Source organism: Aythya ferina, assembly GCF_964211825.1.
Source record: "Aythya ferina genome assembly, chromosome: 10".
Taxonomy (NCBI): Eukaryota; Metazoa; Chordata; class Aves; order Anseriformes; family Anatidae; genus Aythya; species Aythya ferina.
The window spans coordinates 7,866,700-7,889,152 of NC_140306.1; the positions used below are offsets into that span (position 1 = coordinate 7,866,700).

Genomic DNA, 22,453 nt, shown 5'->3' on the forward strand with positions numbered 1-22,453 from the left:
CGCTGTGCCTGCTTGGATTAGGCCTCGGTAGATTAGGACAAAAGTTAAAATAAAAGTAATTGAAAATTAGGTTCTCCATGGTGGAAAGAACAAACCAACAGCCAGCACACAAGCTGCCATGCATTTTGTTAGAGAATGATAAACGTCACTGCCATAATCTGAAATTTTCAGTGCTTTTCACCATTTTAATTTTTATGCTGAAAGCCGAAACATTAATAAAGCAAGTGAAGGAGTAGGCATACAAGTCCACAAATGTCAGTAGCAAGGTTTCATGTATGTCACTGTACAGTAATAAAGGACTTCACATACAGTGCTAGGACTGCATGTTACTATTTTTATTTATTTATTTATTTTTTGTATGGGAAACTAAGGACAGGAATGCAAGCAAACGGAGGAGAAAAATGAAGACAATTCCAATTAATCATTTCCCCTGGTGACATTTTAATGCATTATTGTTACAATTATTCTAACGTCCTCAAAGGATCATCACACCAGCTTTTTCAGACTTCATTTTTCACTGAGTGAAATTTTAACAAGCAACCTTTCTGGGAAGTTTTTCTTGCTGAAGGGGCAATACCTGTTCACCCCTCTCCTTTGTGGGAAACAGGGCTACCAGCTGCACTGAAATACCAGGCGTGTTATGCTACAAGGGCCTCTCTTCATTTCCTTACATTTTCACTGGCTTGAGGTTTTCTCTGCTTTGCTTTCTTTCTTCTTCATTCCTCAATGACCTTCTTAAACTCTGCATTTTCAGAAACCAACTTAAAATATGGCAAGACAAAATATATCAGCCAGGCTGCGGGGGAAGGAGAAGAGGTGTGGGTTTTCTTTCTTTCTTTTTTTTTTTTTTTTTTGTTAAGCTCTAGACTTGCTTTAATATTTTTCCACTTTACAACTTATGAGTAAAATAACCTCTCCTGTCTCAGCATAATTAGTTCCCCAGTCCTGGCATGCCTAAGAGCCTTGTGTTGTTTGGGGTGCTGTTTGCCAGGGAACACTTAGTATTCTCATCTATCACATGAATCAATAAAACGCAACCCTGTTTTTCACAAGGTGGCAGTGTATTAGGAAGAGTCATATGGGCTGAGTTAATTTAAAAGTAATAGACTGAAATTGTCCACATTACTTTTATTGAATTGACAGAGCAGCTCCAGTGCTACTACGGAATTAATCCCATTTCATGGAATCACAGGGTGAAGCCGTAAAAGTCACTGGTCTATCTTAAAATATAATAAAAAGAATTTAAACTCAAGCTTTCATTTTTACTTCCAGAATATGGAGGTTTTTTAAAGACACTACTCTGGAAATGAATTGGAGAATTAGACTTATGCCATATACCCACTGGGCTCAATTCATCAGAAGAAAGGAGTCTCCCTACTGATAACTAAAAAGTCAAAGCCTGAAAATTAACTTCAGACACCTTTGACATGTGCGAGAAGAAGGTGATGTTCCTGTAAATTTCCTTGGTGGAAGGAGAAGAATCCTTCCCAGGGCAAACGATCAAGGGCTTCAGAAGGTGCAAGTCACCACTGGATGGAGAGGAAACCCAGGGCCAAGAGTCCTAAGTTAGGGACTTTGGTTTGGTTCACTTACCCAAGCTGGTCCTAACTGGACTAAACAAACATGCCACAAAATCTCCCCCAGACTGAGAGCAAGCAGGAGTCTTGGTGTTAGACCATGCTGGGGGCCTCCTGCCTGCAACGAAATGGAGTCTCCCCCTCCCCAGCTCTGTTTTGGGTTGTTAACATGTCTGTGTCTTTAACATGTACTAATATTTTGTTCTGAACAGATTCTCATGGCACATGAGATGGAGGAAGCTCGGTGCCAGGGAAGAAGTATTACCTGGATCTGTATCAACAAAGCAGACTTCACCTTTGATAACGCTTATTTTTATCATTAGTGGACCCTGGAAATCTTCACTGCAGCGTATGGCAATGTGCTCATTACAGCTGCATCCCCACACGATGCTCTGAGACTCTACCCCGTTTTCCTAAAAGTTTAATCCTCAAACTGATAAATTTCCTCAGATGTGAAATTAAAATATTCAGCACCAAAATATATTTGCATCCAAGGATACATGTCATTTCTCAGATCCTGCTATTTAAATCATTTGACTTTGAGTGAGATATGGGAGAAATTTAAGTTTCAGTACATTTTAGTCTCCATCATGTCAAATTTACAACCCTGGAGTAAATCACACTGCCAAGACAAATGTCTTCACTTAAATCAGATTTGTTGCTTCCTTCCATACTGCAGGACATTAATAAAATTGGAGTTCATAATAATAGTTTCATCCTTAGCGTGCCAGCAAAACCACAAGTTCATCCTCCACATATGCACCTCTCCGGGTTAAGCAATGATGGGCCCCGGTTTTTCTTAGCAATGTGAATGTGTGTGCATCTGACTCAAATTCTTACAAGTGTATCAGCATGCACTCAGTTGATCCAGATATACTAAGGTGCTTTTTTGCTTTTTTTTTTTTTTTTAAAAATGTCTCCTCTAAATGCCATTCTTATCTTCAGACTTCCTGAAGACTGGAGGCATTAAAACAACAAAACAGCTCTCAGGGAAGGGGCAAAGGCACCTGAATGCAAGCGAAATGGCAGGAATGTTTACAGCTTGCTGAAATTACCTGAAATTTCTCCCCTAAGTACAAGAAATTTCTAACAATTGTTTTTCCCTGTCATCTTTCCAACACCTCCGACATCTGCTCTCGAGAGAGAACCAAGTCCCTCTTCTACTTCTGGATCTGCTGCACAATTATACGAGCTGCTACTGATGAGGATTACAGACCCAGTCCCTCCAGAAAAACCAAAGGAGATATCATTCGTTTCCCCATTGCAGCACCACCCTCAGACTCTAGCGTTGCTGTAGGATTTATATGCAGGATTATAAAGCAGACCCCCCACTGAGGCACACAGCAATGGGATGGAGCTGGCAACAAAAGTATTAATTGCATTCACGCAACAGCAGTTCACAGAACAGAAATCTTAGCGCATACCAAAAAAAGAAAAAAAAAAAGGACATCAAGACATCACTTGAAGCTCCTTTTTGACCCACTAACCATTATTCCTAAACCTAAAGACTAATGCAGATGGGGTGAGTGACACAAACCTGGATTTCTAGCACGGGATCAGGAACACGAACGTGTCTTCCTAATTGCCACCCATTGCAAGCCCCTTTGACACATGTGGCTCCGGCATTACATATGGCTTGTCAAAAGCCCTCTGTAATGGGAGGCACATGTCAGTGGAATGTTGCTGGGAGCTCTGTGTGATTCAAAACGCTTACTGCAGCATTATTACAGTAATCTTTCAGCGTGCTTTTACTCCCCAACCTCTCCCCATTTTAACAAAACAATCCTAAGCCTGTATTAACAACGGGGTTTAATGAAAACCATACATTTCATGATGAGTGTTCGGTCATGCATGGGAGATTTGTTTGGAATCAGGATCACTTCTCTCTAGGAATATGACAAGAGATTAAATCATTAAAAATGTATAGTCTGTAATTAGTTTATCATTGCCAGAATTGTACGAATATTTTCCAACATAAAACTGATGCCACCAGCAAGAGATCATTTTGAAAGATCAATGTTGCTGAGATATCTGAAAACAGAGTAATTAGGAGGCAGCATGCACGCTATTTTCCTCTGTATTATTTCTTTACACACGTGTATCTGTTTCATATAAATTTCTGTATTAAAGCAACTCTTATAAGCCCAACCAGCGATGGGACAGATTCTGTGAGTCACTGAGGCAGTATCAGTGACTGTCTTCACTGACATGGTGATGTGAGATTATTCTGAAGCACCACCATCTTCCGAGCCTCCAGGATTTATGCTAACTGCATATTTCTGGAGAAAGCAGCACAAAGCGCCACAAACAGGATCTTGGTATTAGTTAATTATGGCACTGCAATATTTTCACCGGAGGCGTTTTAGAAAAACTGCAGTACAGTGATGCTGTTTGTATTGCAATAGTTAAGGTGGTTTCAGACCATAAATTATAAACCCCATTTTTCAGAGTTTATGACAGGGCTATAAAAAAGGAACCAGCCTTAGCCAGTTTTCTTTTATGACATAAAAAAATTAGCTATTTGAAAGCTATACATTTATGCATGAGTTCAATGGTTTCAAATGATTTTCCCTTCCCACACTCTCCTGTTTGCTATATGCATAAAGACATGGCCACATTTGATGGCCATTCTCCTCTTCCTCCATACTGTGCCCCATCCCCTCACGCATATTACCGCCTAAAATCAGGCACTTCTGTTTTTCAGTAGGAATTCGTAATCTTATGTGAGTCAGCATCCCTGGACAACTCTCTGTAAGTATTTAGTAAGGAAATATTAAAGCTGTCATTTTCAATATGAGGTTCACAGACCCCTGGGGGACTAATTTAAAGGGGTCTGGAGAAGATAATTAAGAAGAGTCAGTCTCCTGTCAGCAAGCTTAAACTCTGGAAAAGGGCCTGCATTTCAGCAGGAAAGTGTTTAGGAGACTCACCAAAAAAAAAAAAAGCTTAAATACTACAATGGCATAATATTATCTTTTTTTTTTCCTCTCACCAAGAAGAACATGAATTTAAAGTAGCACAGAGGGTTGGTATTAGCTTCCAGTGAAGAGAGCTTATTCAAAAGCAGGTGGCAACCTCATAGGCTCAGAGCTTACGTGCCAGGGGCCTTCAGATGCCTGCTTCTGAAAGGACCGGTGCATTTGCACCACACGCGCTCCTCAGACACCAAGGTCTCTACTTCCCCAAGCCATTGCAGAGCGCTCTGTCTCCTGCTTACAGTGCCTTACAGTCAAGCAGGAGCAAACTTACCAACTACACATGCTATTGAGTTGAAACTGAGTTACTTTCTGGATCTCAGTTTCTTCAGAGTTAAATACTGGAGGAAGAAAACGTTCTATACTTTGAATAAAACCAGATTCTGTCCTTGTCTCAACTCACCCATCCTTTGTATCTTTGGACTGTGATGGGACAGGCTGCCTGGAGAGACCTTCCCCTTTGTAGTTACTTCCTCATGTAGGAGAGCTAGGCTATGAACACACATACATGTACATACCAAAAGGGTACACAATGCCAGAAATGGAGAAGGCTTTTCCAGGACCAATACATGCACTGGTGTTTGTGGACTACTTGTCTTTCAGAAACCAAGGAAGCCACCACATATCAACCACCACCTACCAAGTATTAGATCCACATGACACGTCACTTTGCAAATGGGATGCAAGATCCTAAGTCACTTACACACCTTTGTACGTTCTTCCCGCTACTCATTAATATTGCCAAAGTGCTCTGTAATATTCAGTTGGAAAGCACTATAAATGCAAAATGTTCTATGATAATCAAGCAAGTCATAGCATACAATTTGGTTTTATACGTGCTTTTCATACTCATAGTTTTAAACAGCTCTAGGCAGCAATTAGTTTTTTCAAGATAAAACAGTAGGTAACAGTAAAAATATAATCATTTTTCCTGACCCAATAGCTGATCACTAAAGAAAACAACTGTAACTGACAGCTATGCAACCCCTTTTCTGCCGAACTGGAATGAAACACAATATTTTCCCTTTCTCGTAATTATGCTTCCACAGCTAAGTACTCTCTCAGTAATGGCCTTCTCAGGGCTACCTTTGCATCCTCACACCCAGGGGTGCCACAACCGAGCCGGATCAGCCTTTTACCCTCACACACCCAAAGCAACCTCCTAGGGCGGTGGTATTTCACTACTGAAACAGCACCAGCACAGGTAGGTGTTGCGCCTGCACCTCACAACAGTAAGCAATGATGCTTGGTTGTTGTATCATCCCTCAGTGAGTGGAGGTCCTGCAGACCCCCAGGAGGTGTGCTTCAGAACCTGGAGCACTTCGGGGTGCCAGGCTTGGTGGGTGCTCTCCTCTCCTGCCTGCTGGCCCCATGCATTCAGCATAGCTCTGTGAGAAAAGGCACTTGGCAGATACCGGGGGAATAAGCTTGTTTTCAGAAGCCATATCTGTTCCCACTCGCTCAGCTAGTTACCTGAGATAATAATGCCCATGCTTATGTGGGTATTTCTGAAGGGAGTAGCTGTGTCCATTAGTCAACTTGTGGAAACACTTCCAGTTTAAAAAAAAATAAAATAAAATTACACTCAGCAAGAAAATGCTCCTCTCTGTTGTGGCAAATGCACAACTCCCATTAACACTAATGAGACTCACACATGCTTTGAGAAGGGTGAAGAACCCCTGAGTGTTTGAATAGAGCAATACCTACTGTTGTAAAGAAACACAAAACTATAGAAACAGTAAAACTGATCACCTCAGGCTGACACCGTGTCACCAAGATTTTCTAGTTGAACAAAACAACCTTAATTTATACATAATGTATATGTATGCATATATTAATGAGACAATGTAGAGAAAAATCACTTATCAAATATTAGTCAGAACTTCTTGAAAGGGGTAAGATATTTCTGTTTGAACCGCACTTTAAGTACCTTAAATTGAGATACCGAAACCTCTTCAACATCATTAACCTGGATTGAAAATAATCAATAAATAATCATTTTACGTGTAAGTATGAAAGGCAAATGTCTAATACATTACTTGTGAAACCCTTTTCTGTACTAATGGTTGCCATAACCTAAGGGATCGATTCCATTATGGATATTTACACAGTGACCTATTAGGAATACACGGAAGTATCATTTTTTACATTGATTATCCATCCTTAAAACAGATAGTAATGTATACTTAAATGCATGGATTGCAAAAATCATTTTTAACCTTTATTACATACTCTTTGTTGAAAAGAAAATCGTTTGAGCATCATGGTATGAAGGACACAATTTCAATTTATGTATTAAGAACAGAGGGCAATTACGAATGCATATGAGCAAAAAAAAAAAATAATCTTATTTTCAATAGTTGGGCAAGCAAGTGCTACCTAAAAAAACATAAACGTTTATAATCTGAACCCACACAAACAATACAGACAATTGCTGGGGAACCAGAAAATAAATACGTATTAAACCTCTACAAATTATATCTCCTTTCATTACTGCCTGAAGCAAAATCCCCCTTCTGAATAGCTCCAACATAAACTAGCATAAGCTTTAATAAGTATTCCTGATGCTGGAGGCTGTGCTTTTTAATTTGACAGACTTGTCCTATGTCAAGCTTCCACTAGTACAGTAAATAGTAGGGCTACTGGGGGAGGTAACTGCGAATCCAACCAGGAGCCGCGGGGATCGCCTAAAGGTTAGGCAGAAACGCCAAGGATTAAAATGGCCGCCGGGTGCTTCCAGCCTTTCCTGACAGGGCTGCCACAGCTGCTCTGTGGGCGCAGGCCTCGCGCTGCAGCACTGGTCATCTGGGCCACCAGAGAAAGAAAAATCTCCTCTTTGTGCCTGAAGCGTAGGGAAAGTCAACAGGGCACGCAAGCAGCTGGGAAAGAGCAGCTGGAAACCAGAGCAAGGCAGTCAGAAAAGGCTCCTGGCGAGTCAAAGGCTGCCAGCAGTGCTGATGCTTTCCACCTAGAGAGGGCAATGGTGATGAAATACTATAGCCCTGTCAAGGGGAAATAAACGTTATAAGCCTGACGATGATGATCACCTTTATCTGGTTATATTGTACAAGTGAGGTCTGGCTGTCTTCAGGTTAGTTTTACAGCTGAAGAGGAGAAACTGCTGCTTTTATTTGGCAGTAAGTCTGCACAGAGCTTCCGCTGGGAAAAGCAAAGGAAAAATAAACTAAAACCTCCAAGTACATTTAAAACAAGCTGTCACTAGGTTAACCAAGCCCCAAAGAAGGTGTATAGTACCCGCTCTTAGCAAATTCACTTAGTGATTATCAAATCAATTTAGTGATTCACCGAAGTGCCCGTCATTGCTCAGGGCTGTCGCCACACCTGTCAGCAGAAACCAGGCTCCGGCTCCACTCTTAAGGACACTACATGTGTCAAATTGAAGGTCCTATTCAAATCACAGCTTCCTGCCAGTTCTGATCTCCTCTTCCATCTTTCATGCCACAAACTGCTTAAAATGAAGAGAACCTTCAATTTTTTTAAAGTGCCGAGCTTTCCCCCCAGCAGTGAACCCAGTGGTGACGTGACAGGGATGGCACCGAGCCCCTTGGGCTGCCTCAGTCAACACCAAGCAACACCAGGAGATGGGGCAGGAGACAGGAGACATGTTCACATGGCAGCCGCTGCAACTCTTTCCAGCATTTATCAGAAACTTGAATTTTTGTTGTTGCTGCTATTAGGTAAATAGGTCTTTTTCAACTTGATCTCCAGTCTTGCTAGAGACAGAACACGTACACTGTACAATCGGGGAAACAATGCTGTCCTGCTGTACATCTCCTGTCCTTCACAGCAGCACTCATTAACAATGAAATTTCCAGTACGGTTTTAATTCTTTCAAAACACACACATCTGGAGAAATCCGGTGAGTCTATACAGAGGAAACATAGATCTAAATATCTCTCTGTATTTACATATATTTACACATGCTGCTTATCTTCATGAGTATTATTTCAAGCATGCACACACTATTTCTGTGTCCGGGGGCATGCATCACAATCCCACATATAATTCCCCAGGATCTAAAAAGATGTGGAACAGGAAGATACACTAACAGAAAGAAGCAGCATTAGGTTTAACCTAGTGACATTTTGGCATTATTAGCTGCACAGAGCCTGGGCAGAATCACAATCTACAAAAGCAAAATCTCTGCTGTACCCAGCTCTCCGCCTTTCCACACCACGAGGTCTGCAGAGCCAGCAGTGTGGAAGTGTGTTTGAAATACCCCGTGTACAAAACGCCTTGCCATGTAAGCCCTGCAAGCTCTCAAACCTGTTCTGTATAAGGCTTGAGTTTAATCTTTTGAGCATCCTATCTTTTTAAAGCGTAAGCAGATTAAGCTTACTGAGCATCCTTCTTCAGCAATCATGGTAGATACATTAAAATACAGTAAATGAAGAGCTGATAAGACAGTAATGAATGCATTATCTCAAATCCCAGATTGCTATAACTTTACAGAAGTAAAGAAATGAACCTAAGAATAGACTTAAAATACTGTTTCAAGGATAACGTATCGATGTATTGATCTTATGAGTGCTATTATCAGATGGCTATCTCTTGGTGTCAGGTGAATTCATTCACTGCTAGAAAAACATACCAGGTTGTCAAGGCCCAAAAATTATTCTTGCTAATTATTTCCCTTCTTCTGCCCTTTCCACTTCCAACTTCTGCCAAATTATTCCTTGCAGTGTTAGCACGACCAGAAATGCTTTCCACTTGCATCTTACTTAATCACAATGGGAAAACACCTGAAGTGACTGCTAATAATGCAAGGATCACATTTGGGTGTTTGGCTATCCTTATACTACAAAAAGAATAAGAATGAGAACGTTTTATTAGAAGACACAAGGAGTATCCATTGTTGACCAGTTTTGACCAATTTGGGTCTCGGTCTTGCTATTACTAAACTGACTGATAAATCACCATATGGTTCAGTGGGAGAGCTAACAGGCCTTTCATAAATGGTGTGCCAGCAACAACAGCATGAAGCTTTCAACATTACTTAGTAAACAGCATGTGGTTTAACATCAGTGACTAGTATGATTGAGGGTATCTACTTCGGGTATTTCCTCGAGGCAACGGCCCCTAAAAATTTTCCTAGTTAAACTGGGAGCAAGAGAAATAACAGACGAGGTTGAGGAGAAAGACACGACTGAGGATTTGAGGATGGGTGACTCCATTTATGTTCAGGAAATAATGGGTTTTATTTTTATTCTCTTGAAATTTCATCTTTTGAATGCAGCTCATTAAGCGAGTGCTCACATTCCTGCCTCCCAAACAGAATGAGACCTCTCAAGCAAAGAATTTAAAATGAATCTTTTTTTAAAACCTTCCCGCTATCTCCAATCTCGTGTTCTGAACTGGATGTAATGACATTTCTTTTTCTTAAGGGATATTATGGTTCTGCCTGGTATGTGCCACCAGAAGATTAAATGTGTCACTCAACACTCAGGAAGCCACCCTCTACTCAAGAGCCTGCCCTACAAAGCTCTGGACCTCAGAGAAAGGAGAAGAGAATTTCCTCCTCAACCAAGGTGATAAGAAACTAAAGAAAAGAGGTTTCCTCTTCTTTTTGGATGATTTCTGTCATTCTGACTACTCATCCATGGGTAGTTTTACATTTTAAGAAGTTAAATCTGTCACTCTTTGGGAACCCTTGAGCACTGCATGCAGGCTTTGAGCTCTGAATTTATCATCTTAGTTGTAGAGATTGCCACCCTGAAGGAATGGCAGGGCTTGACGTAGAAATAAAAATAATCTGAAATCAACTGAAATCACCCTTTCAGCAGTCCAGTAAAGGTAAAAAGGAAATGCAGGTAGTACTGCAAGCATGAATTTCAAAACACAGAACCCAGTTAAAACATCTTTAAAAGACAAAAATGACAAAACTCGAGTAATTTGACCTATCCCTGCCATGATCAAATCCCAAAGCACTCTCTCCTATCCATAACCAGATGTGTGCTACATCTTGTGCTGATGCATATTTTTAATTCTCAAATTGCATCACCACTCAGAGTTAAGTAAGGAAGGTACCTCCTGTCTCTCCATATTTTATCCCATGTCTGAGAGTTTGTTCAAAAATCAAATTTGCCCCCTATCCCAGAGAAGACTGATTCATCCTTAACTTATTCAGAAGACAGTTTCAATCGTCTTTTCCCGGACAATTAACAGCCCCCTGTGGAGTTACTAACGGTCTTTTGGCAGACCAGGTCCCATTTTCTGTGCTTGAATAAACTATTAACAAACTGTTAGCTCACTGCAGGGGGAAAAGCTCTTTCCCACCTGGTAACGCTATTTCTAATCCTGGTAGGAAGCCAAAATTCATATTTCTTACAAATGTGTATATCAGGAACTATGTTTTAATAAGAACTCCTGAATAGTCAATGGACAACGATACCCAAGCCCTTTTTAAGGGATACTATAACAAAGGTTTTCCTGCTGAGGGAGTGAGCAAGCTGAAGGCAGTGTGAGCAGGAAACAGAAAGGGCTGCTGATTTCCTGGAAATACGAGCCTGCTCTGACTGCTCTCCTAAGAGAGAGCATAAAGGAAAGCCCCCTCTGAGGACAGGCAGCCTGGATGGGATGGTGACAGAAAAGGACATTACGGGCCTATTGAGGCTTGTACTGAAAAGCCCAGCTAATTAGAGAACAAAGATTTTTGCTTATTAAGCTGGGTAGAAAAGTAGGGAGAGAGAGGACACATATTCTGGGATATGACTGTTTTCCCCAAATTGCTTTTTCTTTACAGAAAGATAAGTGCTGTATGTCTCGAAGCATGAGCAAACACATACCTTTTTCAACCACTTGATTGTTATTTCATTTCTACCAGACAGTAAACACTTGCAGTGTTTTAGATCCTTTTTCAACTTTTGTTAACCTTCCCATCCTGTCTGGAAAATACAATGCCTGTGAACTGGGGAAATAACAAGGACTACATTCATATTGCTGCCTGATCTCTTACATCATGTGAAGCTTTATCATAGAAAAAACAAAGCAATTCATCCCTGCAAAGCCTGCGGTTATAGCAGCAGCAGCACTGCTGCATCCCAGAGCAGGAACTCCACTGGGGCAGACGCTACAGAAACCCAGCGAAGAGACACTATAAGAGCTTTTAAACAATGTAAGAGACAGCAGAGGGATTCAGGTAGGAAGGCAAGATAGAAAGTAAATACAATAATACTGATTAGCACAGTCTGCAGTGAATGCATTTCACAGCCTGCCTCCCCCCAGAATTAAAAAGCCTTTCAGCGACCCTTATAAAATTTCTTTTTAATAAAAACTTTTTTGGACCTTTGAGTAACAGGCAGCAAGATGTGTCTTTTTTATGGTTAAAGCAAGCTTTTGATCATCCCTTAGAAAATACTTCTTCAACATAGTAAAACAGAAAAAAAAGAATAAATGTTCTGAATCTTCTAACTGGAAAAATAAAATCTGATGCAATTTATTCTCTCGGTACAAAATTACAGCAACTGCTTAGAATTCTACAGAAAAAAAAAAAAAAAAAAAAAAACCATACAAAAATGCAATCAGTAAAGCACCAGTATAATAGACGATTTAAATCATTTCCTGCTTGCTTCCTGAAATCATGATTAACGTTGGTGAAATCTATTCCCACTGTTTGAGACCCAGTGAGAAGGCTTCCACGGGAAACACTGGCAGACAAGCTACCAACAAGCCTGTTAACCACATTAAGGGTTTTTTTGTTTGTTTTGTGCATGTGTGCACCAAGGAAACATTATCACTTCTTAACACATTTGTTTTTTGGTCTTTTCCCAAATGTTACCTATCTTTGCTATTTCCGGAGGTCCTACTGGAATAACCGTGAAGGATCATACACCTATACGGGAAGATGTTGCAAAGTTCAGGATTGTCAGACTTGCCTACAGGAAAGAGACAACACTGAGTACTTAGTGAACCTCTCATGTTTTTAGATAACACCATCACCATTGGGGTAAGGAGACTTGACACAGACACACCAAGGAAAGTTCCTGCTGAATGCCCCCCACCGAGTCTCTCAAAGTCTCCCTGCCCCTTACACCCAGGGCCACTAAAAGTTGCAGAAAATCAGATCTCCTCGCAATGTCATCCCTTGTCTTGCAGAGGCCTGCCAGATATCCTCTGATAGCCACCTGACATGGTGAAGCAGCAGAAATAGCTATCACCTGCTGCCTTCCTCCTTCCTCTCCCATAATCAAGTAACTCTTCCAGAAGAACAGAATTTAGCAAGCTCCCACACGTTTTCCCTATTCTCCCCAGGTGCCCACAGTGAATGATGTTAAACTCAGTGGCCTAAAGACCCGGTAAGTTCAGCACGTAGAGCTCACCTTTACAGCTGGGGAGAGACAGTCCCATTTTTCTAACTTAGACAATCCCACATTTCAAGTAACAATCCTATTGAATCTGCTACCTTTCATTAAAGTAGCTCTTATAACTCTGTCAAATTCTCCAACCTTTGTATTGATTTTTCTCCTATTCAAAATAACTCTCCTTTACAACAAGAGCTGGCTGCCAGCCTCTTATCTCTTATTTTCACCCCATCTGATCCTCCTTCTCCTTGTCAGTCTTTCCAGGTTCCAATTAATCACGTTGAAAATCAGGGATTTATGTTAAGAAGAACGTACAACTCTTAGCTCATCATTAACATACTGTAATTGCAGTGTAGTGCTACTGACTCAGACCTTTTGAACAAGACAGTGGAAATCCTTTGTGGAAAGCAGGACATTTCCATCAAACATGAAAAGAATATCTAGATCGTGTTACTGGATAGTTATTTCAAAATAAAACTCCGGATGCATCGTAGCATTTGCAATGACTCTAGAAATTACTGGGGCCTGGCAAGCAGCAGGAAGATGCAGCCATAAAACCAAACTGCTGTTAAGTCCCTAAATTTTTTCTGGGTCTTTACACGAACAGTCCCACAGGCTAACCCCTCCACTAAACATATTTTCATTTCAGACCATCCTCTCATGTTTCTTCTTAATTATCATAGGACATTCGCAGAAAAGATCAGCCAGATGGAGACTAAATATTTCACTACTACAAGATGAAGCATTCTGCACTAAAATGGAACCCTGATTGCAATAAAGTCATTAATTTAAGTCTCAGCTGATTCTCCTGTCAGTATATGGGAGGAACTGAAGACAAGTATGGGGAGCCAGTGCAACCGTTACTCTAAGGAAGATAAAACAGTAAAACAGTTAGAAGATAATGCTTGACTTGCCCAGCTCACAGTGCAACGTGATGGAAACTCAGCCAGGTGCTCAGCCAACATTCATGTACTTCTTGTATTAAAATTGCAGCACACTGTTTTCCTCATGAGGAGGAAATCTGAACAAGTTTTAAAAGTGATGAAAAGCAAAGAGGGGTAAAGTCTGGTGGAAGGTAAGGCTGAGCAACATTTTTTGCTTTTTAGTACCTTGTATATTTAGAGTATGCTGTGGCTATCTAGACCGTAGGAGACTGGGGGAGACAGAAGAAATTTAAGAAAAGACTTAGAAATCCTGCAAAATGTCAGTTTGACACCAAAAAAAAAAAAAAAAAAAAAAAAAAAGAAAGAAAGAAAGAAAAAAGAAAAGAAAAAAGAATTAAATTTGCAAATCCCCAAGCCATCTCCATGTCTGAATGATTAAGTCAGAGGTGCTGTAAGAGATGAAGATAGAATAAGCTGTGTATGCTAATTCCCCGAGCACTCTACAGCACAGACAGCATGGGTTTGGAGCCAAATCCTCACTCAGAGTTTCACCAGCACATCTCCCATCAAAGTCACTGGGAGCTCTAAGTATCCCCATATAACTGTAGACTTAGTCCTTAGAGAGAATATTACAGTAAAATTACTTCAGACAGTCTAACTCTCTCCCTGTGATACATTCCCAATGGCCCTCTTTGGGTCCTTCCATCATTTATTGACTTCTACTTTGCTACATCCTGCCAGATGGAAGCAAGGAAATTTGAAGAGCAACTAGTAAATGGAATATAAGGAAATAAACCCTGCACTGGCTCCCTGTTTCACAATTAGTCTTTACTTGTGCTTCAAGCCAACACCAGAGATCTTTGCAAAATTACAATTACCAGATATGCTGGATGCCAGAAATAATAAACCTAACTGCAACACAGCAACATAGGGTGCTAATTCTCTCCTGGAAATCAAGAAAACATACTGTGATCTGTTCTTCTTTTAGTATGTGAAAAAAAAATGCACACAAACCTAAAGACTCAAAACGCAGCAAGGTAAAACTTAAAACTTTGTTAAATCTTAATGAAAAAAGCCCAAATCCTAACATTAAATAGTAAATATCCTCTGCGATCCTCAGATGGGCAAAAGCCTCGACGAATACTGTAGATGACACTCCAGGGATGATAGGAAGACCTAGCAGCCAGGATACACCCTCAAAATATGAGCTAGTCTTGGTTTATACCCTGTAATAAAGGCTTTTGGGCACTGAATACCACGAGAGTAGATGAGGAGAGAGCAGTAGATGTTGTCTACCTTGACTGCAGGAAGACTTTTGACACTGTCCCCCACAACATCCTCACAGGCAAGCTCAGGGAGTGTGTGATACAGATGAGTGGACAGTGAGGTGGGCTGAGCACTGGCTGAAGGGCAGAGCTCAGAGGGTAGTGGTGGGTGGCGCAGAATCTAGCTGGAGGCCTGTAGCTCTGTGTCCCCCAGAGGTCAGTACTGGCTCCAGTCTTTACTGTGAAGGTGACGGAGAGCTGGAACACATTGCCCGAAGAGGGTGTGCAGTCTCCTTCTCCGGAGATATTCAAAACCCGCCTGGATGCGATCCTGTGCTCTAGGTGACCCTGCTTGAGCAGGGGGGTTGGCCCAGAGGATCTCCACAGGTCCCTTCCATCCTCAACCACTCACGGCTTTTCTTCTGCATTAACATCTATATTATCACAGACAGCAGACAATCAAACATGAGAATTTAAGTGTTACAATGAGAGGTAGGATAATGAACGGTGATAACCTTTGGCAAGGAGATCTGAGCATTCAAATTAGAGCAACTAGCTGTAGGTCCAGACAATGCTGAAGTTAGTATGCATAACTCAAAGGGAAAAGGAAGAAAATCAAAGAAGGAGCGAGAACAAAGATACCACTAGAACATGGAAATTCTTCTAAGGAACATGCTTAAAAAGCAGCGAGAATTGTTAATGCAAAAGATTGTTTATAATAATAATTTCATGAAATGAATCAATCAACATAACATAAAAGCTCATTAATCAACATGAAAGGGTGCTAGCTCTTCATTTTCTACTGGAATGCTTTGTGGGTTGTTTTTTATTTTTTAGTAGTAAAAAGTTTTTTGATTTTGTTTTGTTTGTTTTTGTTTGTTTGTTTTTTTTTGTTGCTTTTTGTTTTAAATGAAGAACTAGAGTTCTCCAAAAACATGCATGCTGGTGCTTGTGGGTACCAAATCACATCGCTATTTCAGAAGCCAAGTTGATGTTCCTATTACCAATTTGGCCTAGACAGTGCAAGTTTGTTCATGTAAGATTAAAGGGATGAGGTCTCTATGGCATATTGCAGTATGGTCCTTGGAATAAGATTCTCATTTACTAAATAAATTACTGTATATTACTGTATAATGGTGTTCACATTATAACTGACAATTAGCGCCATTAAAGAGAAAGCTCATAAACAGCCAAAGCTCACATCAAATTAACACAGTCATGATTAAAATCACTCTTCTGATTTCTGCTCTTCACAGAAATAATCAGCATTTTGCATAAAAATGAGTGCGAAGCAGCTCAAAATCACAGTGATGCTGGGATGGTGGTAGTGAACTCCGCCAGCACAGCACTGCCACGTCAGCTGTTTGCCTGCCTGTGCAGCTCTGAGTGCTGGGTTTCCCTCCCGGCAGGGAGCCCGCACGGCGAGCCCTGCCTGCCGCAAGCTCAGCGCAGGCAGGGCTGGTAACCGGCACGGTGACGCTGGAGATTAAAGTCTGCAATTACTCCTCTTGGCTCTAATGAGGGGAACCTGGGTTCTCTCCTGGCCTGAGGGAAGCTCTTCTTCTTTATTGTAATTCTGTCACTTCGCCATTTAAATGGTTTCTAGCGTTTGCATGTTCATTTATACCGCTTCGGCTTCAGAAAGAAAAAGAAAACCTGAGCAATTATAACGGAGAAGAACAATAACAAAATACAAAGGAGTCAGCAATTCATTAAAATTTAGAAACTGCAATGTCAAAAACTTTTCTTGACTTCAAGAAAAAAGGAGAGAGATTTTTTCTAAACTGGCACAGAGCCCACATCCTCATTAGGATTTGTGCTCCACTCGCCCAGCAATGCGCTAATGGTATCGCTTTAATCTTCAGCATCGCAGCGTTAGCTTTACTGCGTTCACCAATGATGATGCTGAAATGGCAAGAAGGAGGAAAAAGGAAGCTTCCAGCCAGTGCTGACCAGGGATGGTATCATGAACTGGCACCTGGCCGTGGACAAAAGTTTGAGACACACGGACATCTCTGTTCCTGAATGATACTTCAGAGAAAGCCAAACTTATAATGGCTTCATAAGGATAAAGTATCATCAAGGAAAATCTGATCAATAAATAAGCAATCGAGACCATATAATGAAGGAAACCATTTAGAATACCATTACATATGCCATGGTTTGAAAAGGAATCACAATATGCTGCATATGCATAAAAGTACTGCAAGATAATACGCCTTTGATCCAACATGCCTTTAAAGTAGGAAACAAAAGGACATTCTCATATATCTTACCAACTAATTTAACATATAAATCACAAAAAAATATGATCCAGATGGGCTTCAATGAAGGAAACCAATTAACGTAGACAGCCTTACCATCTGACACATTAGTTGTAATAATAAAAACCAAACAACATGGTCAAACAATAATGCTCTGTATTATATCTGACATTTCTAATTAGTTTCTGCATCCTCTTCAAGAAAAAAGACTAGCAGCAAGCACTTTGTTTCCCAGAGGAAAAAACATCTAAACTTCATGTGTACAGAGCAAAGTCTGTGGATGACGCTGATCTATCTGCATTCCCGTGGGATGTGCTTTGGAACTAATGCGCTTTGCATAGTCCACATCTGGTTTCCCAATTAGACGCTGAAAATGTTTGCTTTCAACTGCATCACCACTGTAACTGCTGCAGGCCTGGAGTGCCATTACCTGCACACGCTCCTTAAAATCTTTACCTGTGTCCAGGGACCCAGAACAATCAGAGAGATTTGGGCTTTGGTTTCTGCAGGATGGGATTTATTTATTTATCCTTTCTCCAGCCTTCCTTCAAAATGTCTCAGAATGTCATTTCTCAAAGGAAGTACAGTATTTCTGGCACAGACCTCCCAGCATCAGGCTGTAAGGGTTGCATCAGACAGTTGCATGCTGAACTACAATTAGGATTACAAATTAAAAGCTCCACCACGCATACATATACATTTACTGTTTGAGATGTAAAATATCAATTGTATGGACTCCTTTTCATGTATCAGCAAGAGGAACACAGTTTCATCACCTTAGACCTTCTGGTTACTTTGAGCATCCTTTAAAATACACCCATAAAAATCGTTTTCAGCATGTGATTTAATAAAGTGGATCAACATTTGGAAATCTTGGGTAGGTGGTACATAGCAAAACAACAGGGACAGGCTTGTTTTGGAAACTGCTCTTCTTTTGAAAAATAGTAAAGGGATGGCTGTGGGAATTCTGCTAATGCATTCATATTCAGAAAGGTCAGAGATCAGAGGCTCATGTCATTGCAATGAATACAAATCACTTGGAAAATTACATTTTTGTTATTAGGATTAACACTAAACCTATTCGATATAGCAAATTATTTTGCATAGCATTCATAAACAGTAATGAAATTCAGAAAGGCAGACTCTTAAAAAAAAATATTTAAAGATGACAAAATTAGTATTCCAACCAGTTGAAAAGAAAATAAAGAATATTTAAATGAAAGGAAAAATATTTTTTTAACAATCTTCTTTTTTTCCCAAAGTAAAATAACATCCATTTGTCAAGCCAGTATCAAATAGCCTTGGCATCACACGCAAGGATTTGTGAAGTAGAAATACTATTTCTGACACTACCAAGAAGGCCCAGGCTCCTGTACCATCTCCACTCCCAGAAATTTCAAAAGAGGCGCTGACTGGCTTTGCAGACTTCCTGAGTGTTCCTTCTGCCTCCCTAAAACGGTCCTAATGAATACCAGCACTGACAACAGAGACAGAGAGGGAAGCATGACAGGCCTCTGCTCTGTGTGTTCAGGGTGGCCATTCGTGAGAAACCACAGCTTCATCAAACCAGAAGCTGTTGGAAAAAGTTTGCAATAAATAAATAAACAAAAAAATCTCTGCCTCAGACCATTCAACCTGTAGCTTCAGGTATTACTGGGAGGCAAAACAATTTTTCTAATTCATGTGGTGTGGCAGTTGGAGCAGACAGATGAAAACAGTGATTTTTTTTCTTTTTTTTTTTTTCTTTTTTTGTCAGGTCTATTACAACCTTCCTTTGCACTTTGGGAGCCCATTCCCACCCTCTGAAAAAGTGACTCGGCTAAAGTGACACGTGATTCCTTATCACAAGTTGGGGCCTGAATTAAGTTCCTGCAAGACCCAGTTGACAAGAAAACCACTTCTGTCCACGTGTGAGCTTTCTGTGCAAGCACAGGACCCCAACAAGCTGCTCACATCCACAAGTCATACCAGGATGCAACCTGCTTTGAAAGCAGGTATCTGATTACCAACAAGAAAAGGTAATTCCAGATAACATCTGCTTTATTTCACCAGGCAAAACCCTTGAATATAAAGTGAAAAGCATTGACAAACTCTGTTGACAAAGAAGACGTTGCACTGCCCACAGACAGACCTGGGACTATCAGACCCAACTGCATGGGGCTTCCCAGCAGCCCAAGGACTCTCTCTGTCGTCTGAAGACACATCTTTGCACTCAGCTGTTGACGGCTGCCCAGCCCCGTGCCCTGAACACGCCTGCTTTCACAGGATGCTGCGCCCGAGCTGATACCTTGCTCCTGCTGTGGCACAGCGCTCTGCCATGCTAGCTGTGCAGCTGGCTCGGGTCTGGCTGGCTCCTGCACAGGCAGAGCGAACACACAGCTGTTTGTGCAGCTCCTTGAGATGCCCTGCTAGCACGAGGCAGGGGGCTGCAGCTGAACACAGGTACGCAGAGGGCCGCCTGAGTGGAAGGAAGCAATGCCGATGAAAGACGGCAGTCTCAGCACGATGGCTCCCAAACCGCTGCTAGCTATTTGTTTGTAGGCATCATGGGAAAGGAAAGATTTGAAGGACAACGAGGTCACTTTGCGGATATTTGTAAGAAGATCCTCCCACACATGAAAAGCTTATGGGAGAAACCAGAAAAGTGGCTGTTTGAAACTTAGCCCATGGGACGCGAAAGCTGGCAACGCTAGCAAAGCAGAGCTCAGAGCTGACATTGCAAAAGCACATAAGAGATGATAGATAGAGTGCTGCGAGGGCCGGAAGGGCCTTGAAAGTGATATGTTCACTGAAGGAAACATTGCCCTATTTCACAGTCATCTCAAAGTACTGCAATACATTCTGATTTTATTTTTTTCGAGAACATAAGCACATGTCTTTCCACTCACCTCGACAGGGAACCTCTTGCCATTGATGCTGTGCTCAGAGCCTGCTGATCCGTTGCTTTGACCCCAGTGGAACTCCACCTTCTCTGCCTTGAATCTGCCCGGCAGCCCGGCACCACTGACAAAATAATCGTCCTTCAGCAGGATAGCAACTGCACACACAGAACACGGAGAAAGACGTTCTTAGCACAATTTTTTGAGGCATTTACGGTTTTTATTCATTATACTACAATACTTCTTCTAATGCAAATAAAAGGTGAGGTCATCATTTTTCTCTTTACAGGGATTGGTTTTAAAAAAAAGAAAGGCTCCAAGTAATGCTGGCTAATTAAGGAAGTGATTATGAAGCTACATAGTCTACAGAAAATCACAAAGGCCAAATTTCTCAAGGACTTTTTGGCCTCCTCATTGGACATTGATTAAAATTTAAATGGCAAACTTCATTAAGAACTATTTAATGTGGTTGCAGGGACTAACGACCAACCATGTTTCTTGGCCTTGTGATTCACTGAAGTCTGCAGATCACCAGTTCAATCCTGTTTGTTGGATTCCCTCTATGTTATCGGGGGAAAAAAAAAAAAAAAAAAAAAAAAGCCTGTGCCCTGTCCCACCCCTACTGCTGGATGCGGCAAGTACATTCCTTAACCTCCCGGCTTCTCCCTTCTGTAAAACTGGAGAGTGACAATAACTTTTTTTTTGAGACCCACTCATGCAAAGTTCTCGATAAGAACTGGACTTTGTTACAGGAACTCTGACATTATTATTATGTGATTCAGTAAGGGTCAAGAGGATCTTATTTGTATTTTCTTTTCATTTTCAAAAGCCTTTATAACAATAAAAGTTTGACATCCAAACAGAGGGCAAAGTCATGGTGGAAGATGGTACATGTTACAGGGGTGGTCCCACTATCAACTAAATCCAGCTTTCCAACATCCATGCCTGCTGCTCTCACTACAAGATCACCTTCCTTTCTAGCATTTCCCATTTTTTAGCTTGCGCAATTCCTAATAATGACTCCTTATAAAATCATTTCTTCTCATCCTTTGCAAAACTAGTGCTTAAAAACAAAACTAAAATTAGCATTTTGTTCTTGTAAAAGCGATTGCAGACCACCACTTGCTGTGCCCAGAATCCTGTGATTAAAGTGTTGTGGGTTTGTTTGTTTTTTTGTTTGTTTTTTTTTTTTTTTTTTTTTTCCAATGGGAAAAGCTTAACACACAAGGATTTCTCTCTGTTCTCAATCCAACTGTGTCATCACAACAGGAACATTAATATAAATCCATTTTTATTATGTAACAGGGAGGATTTTATTCACTGCTGAAAAAACTAAAAGGCTAGTTGTGAAATAGAAGTTATTCCTCTGTTGGTGAATCACTGGCAGGCTGTTGCTGCAGGCTAGGCTTTCTACCACACCATGGCTGCTCTCCCTGTGAGTACAGACAGTTGGCTAAAGCAGCCTCATCTCAGGTGCAAGTGTGCAATTAAGAGACATCTAAACATTAAATTGTTTATGTTAAAACCACCTAAATGTTAAATTGCATCAGATGTTCAGATGTTTCTAAATGGTGCCAGTGACATCATGGGGCCCTTCTCTTCCATGATTTCTGGTTCCTCCGCACAAAAGTTTTTGTGTAGGAAGACCGGTGGTGTGGGACTGGCTGTAGGTCACTGTCTGTGTCAGCCAGGATACCAATGTATCCTTATTGAAATACAAGTGGCTAGAAGCACCACTGCTCTCTTCTTCCCTTAAAAAATTCTCAGTGAGCTCAGCAGTGTTTTAGATACCAAAAATCTCACCCAAGTGGTTAGAAATTCCATAGACAAAATTCTAGGAGATGAGGAATACACAAAAGCAGATTTGTGTGCATCTGTTAAAAATCTCTGTGGGGATTCAGTTGCATCTAATAAATATTTGATAGTTCCTAAATCATTTATGGCTCTGTCAGGGGTCATTTTACTTGTTTTAGATGAATAATTAAAAGGATAATTAGGAGGATGTACAATCTGAAATGTTCATCTAATTGTTCATTTTACAGTATTTCTTAACGCTGCTGAGCTGTACAACACATGTTCCCATCACCTTCCCATTTTAGCAGCATGTCCTTATTTCCAATGATCTGGGGGTTTCCATCCCCTCCCCTCCACACAACTTCTGGTTTTCAGGGCTGGAACAGGCAAACACCATGTTGGAGGGCTTCGGGAGCCACCGTGTTTATCCAGCAATTTACTCAGAGTGCATGCCAAAGAATCAATCCCCCACACCTACTCAGCTTAAAATACTA

The 22,453-nt window shown here is 40.9% G+C and overlaps 1 protein-coding gene across 2 annotated transcripts in view; it reads right to left on the bottom strand.

Annotated features, from left to right (window-relative positions):
• The window catches only part of PTPRG (protein tyrosine phosphatase receptor type G), a 397,969-nt gene that overhangs the window by 158,513 nt on the left and 217,003 nt on the right, over positions 1-22,453 (bottom strand). For both annotated transcript variants that reach the window (XM_084530728.1, XM_084530729.1), the window contains one exon: positions 20,175-20,323. In XM_084530728.1, the coding sequence (XP_084386854.1) occupies positions 20,175-20,323 (149 nt within the window). The remainder of the gene's footprint in view (positions 1-20,174; positions 20,324-22,453) is intronic.